Source organism: Cucurbita pepo, unplaced genomic scaffold (genome assembly GCF_002806865.2).
Source record: "Cucurbita pepo subsp. pepo cultivar mu-cu-16 unplaced genomic scaffold, ASM280686v2 Cp4.1_scaffold002476, whole genome shotgun sequence".
Classification (NCBI taxonomy): domain Eukaryota; kingdom Viridiplantae; phylum Streptophyta; class Magnoliopsida; order Cucurbitales; family Cucurbitaceae; genus Cucurbita; species Cucurbita pepo.
This window is the reverse complement of record NW_019648527.1, coordinates 1-2,860: the sequence shown is the minus strand read 5'-3', so window position 1 is coordinate 2,860 and position 2,860 is coordinate 1. Positions and strand designations below refer to the sequence as shown.

General features: G+C 39.6%; 1 protein-coding gene across 1 annotated transcript; it reads left to right on the top strand.

Moving 5' to 3' along the window:
• Positions 1–242: 242 nt before the first annotated feature.
• Positions 243–2,297, top strand: LOC111786696 (small G protein signaling modulator 2-like; the record flags this gene model as incomplete). The annotated part of the gene is given in 2 exon segments (XM_023666927.1): positions 243–371; positions 522–2,297. Coding segments are annotated over 2 exon segments (1,381 nt in total), but the record flags the coding sequence as incomplete, so codon positions are not given.
• Between the last annotated feature and the right edge of the window lie 563 nt (positions 2,298–2,860).

Here is a 2,860-nt window from a genome sequence, read left to right as displayed (position 1 = left end):
ATGAATATTTTAAACTGACGTGTCGTTATTCTGTTTGTTTCGTAAGGTTATGGTAGAATGACAAGTCTATACAATGCATTTTTGTCTTTGTAAGATGAGTTGTAAATTAATAATTCTTGAGGTGTCTTATCCTATACCATGGTGAATTCCTTTTCCTTGGCTCACGAACGCACATATCATACACAAAGAAAAAGAGAATTGGATAATTACAGTCTGCTTCACGAACACACNTGTCTTATCCTATACCATAGTGAATTCCTTTTCTACTTTTCGGTAGTGCATTGTTTTTATTTGACTGACATTATAACTTCTAACAGCTATGACCTCAAGAGTTCTAAAGAGGAAAGGGATATTATAAAGACTCAAAAAAGGTACTTACGATATCTTCTTAAATTTTTTGTTCTGTATTATGCTGGACTCTTTATGAATTACCTTAGGCTGTTGCAAGATGCATCTCTCTCTATTCATCGACATCCATTTATGAGGGATTTTATTTTACAATTTTAATATTTTTGGTGCAGGAAGGAATATGAAAAACTCCGTAAACGATGCAGGCGGTTAATAAAACGTAGGAATGAAAGCTCTAAATGGAACGAATTTGGGGACATGATTGATGTTGGGGAAGATGGCTTTCTTGTGCGAGACGTAGATTCTCCTAGTTCTGAAGATGTGGTTAGTGCTCGAGAGTCCCTTTCTAGTGAAGAAAGGTGCTCCAATGTTGACTTTTTGAATGAACCCTTCAACTCTTTGTTGGAAGGGGAGGGGAGTTCAAGACGGATGACAGCCGATGGTTCTTTGGTACTGAATTCGGACTCCTCTGACTCAGAATCCTCAGATGACTTGGATGTTAGTCAAGCTTTTCCCTCCACGGATGGAATGGAAGAACCTTTTCCCGATCCGATGCCTAAGGAAAATTCTTCTCCATCTAGGGCCGAGATCTCATCATCAGAACTCCATAGTGGTGAAGATTTTGCAACATGGCAGCGGATTATTCGACTTGATGCACTTCGTTCTAACTCAGAATGGGTACCATATTTGTCATCTCAAGCAATGGTTTCAGATGGCAGAGCTCGGCGGTGTGCCGAGGCTGTTGGTTTAGTTGATTATGACCATCTAGAACCTTGCATGATTTTCCATGCTGCAAGACTAGTAGCAATTCTTGAAGCATATGCTCTCTATGACCCTGAAATTGGTTATTGTCAAGGCATGAGCGACCTACTCTCTCCTATTATTACTGTGATTCCAGAGGATCATGAAGCATTCTGGTGTTTTGTTGGTTTCATGCGCAAAGCTCGTCACAACTTTAGGCTCGATGAGGTTGGGATTAGAAGGCAATTAAGTATAGTCTCTAAGATTATTAAGTGCAAGGACCCGCACCTTTACAAGCACCTGGAGAAACTTCAAGCGGAGGATTGCTTTTTCGTTTATCGGATGGTCGTGGTGCTATTCAGAAGGGAATTAACATTTGAACAGACGCTATGTCTGTGGGAAGTGATATGGGCTGATCAAGCAGCCATAAGGGCTGGAATGGGGAAGTCTGCATGGAGCAGGATAAGGCAACGAGCTCCACCAACAGATGATTTATTGCTTTATGCCATCGCTGCTTCTGTGCTGCAAAGAAGAAAACTGATCATAGAGAAGTATAATAGCATGGATGAAATTCTGAGGGAATGTAATAGCATGGCTGGACACCTCGACGTGTGGAAGCTTCTAGACGGTGCTCATAATTTGGTGGTAACCTTACACGACAAGATAGAGACATCCTTCCAGTAAGTGAAGGGTCTATTTCCATTTTCTTTTCCATTCTAGTTTTTGCTAACTTGTGGGTGGCTGTTGAGCTCCTGAAAGTGTGGAACTTAGGCCATTTCGTTATGCTGTCTCGGATGAGTGCAGCTTACAATGAAAAGCTCAGAAGTTAGAAGAATTGCTGTTTTGGTCAGTGCAGCATGCTATAAAACCTCGAAAGGTATGATGACATGATAGCAACAGGGGTTCATTCAAACGATGAAGAAACCATGTTGGCTTTTGGGTCTGAAATTTATACAAGGTGGGTTGGTGGTGAGAAGATGATGAATCAGTGAATTTTGTGTGGGATGATTCATATATTTAGAATAGAGCCGAATCAAATGATTCTTGTAAACACCCGTTTTCGTATCAAAACTTCTTATTGAGTCGCCATTCCTCTGTTGTGGACATGTTGCTTTGCTTTGTGGTATAAGTTATATGAACTTCTGACCTATTTGTCTCTTCAATTCATCATTCATAAATGTATCATTTGGATTGGACGGCTTCAATGACATCTTTTACTTGGTTTAATCCACACAGACACACACACTGAAGGGATATTGATCAAGTACAGCCATGATAATCCAAAGCCATCGGATTGGAATTCATGGTAATGCCATCACGAGTTGAAGGGTAATGATTATATGTCTAATGCATTGTATGTCCCATAATAAGTCTCATTCTTCTACTCTTTCTCGAGAGTCGTGACTATTCATAGTTATTACCTTGACACCAAAGAAGAGTTTGACACAATGCTTTATTTCTGTCCTAGTTGATCACGATTCGATATTAGGAAGTATATTGAAGTTTTTCCAATAACCGAGTAATTTTGTCTGTAAATACTGCATATTTGATTCTAAAACTTGTTTGGTTGACAAACCAGACATTCCTCCTCTCCATTCCTTGCCAATATAAGTCCAAAGATGAACGTTTACAAGTAAAAAGAAGCAAAACAAAGCAAAGCAAGATGGAACAGAGAAAAAGGTAGTCCTTAGCTTAATTATTATTAAGTAGAATACAACATCCGATGCAGACATCTCTAGTCTACGACTAACCACCACATGAAAACACAAGC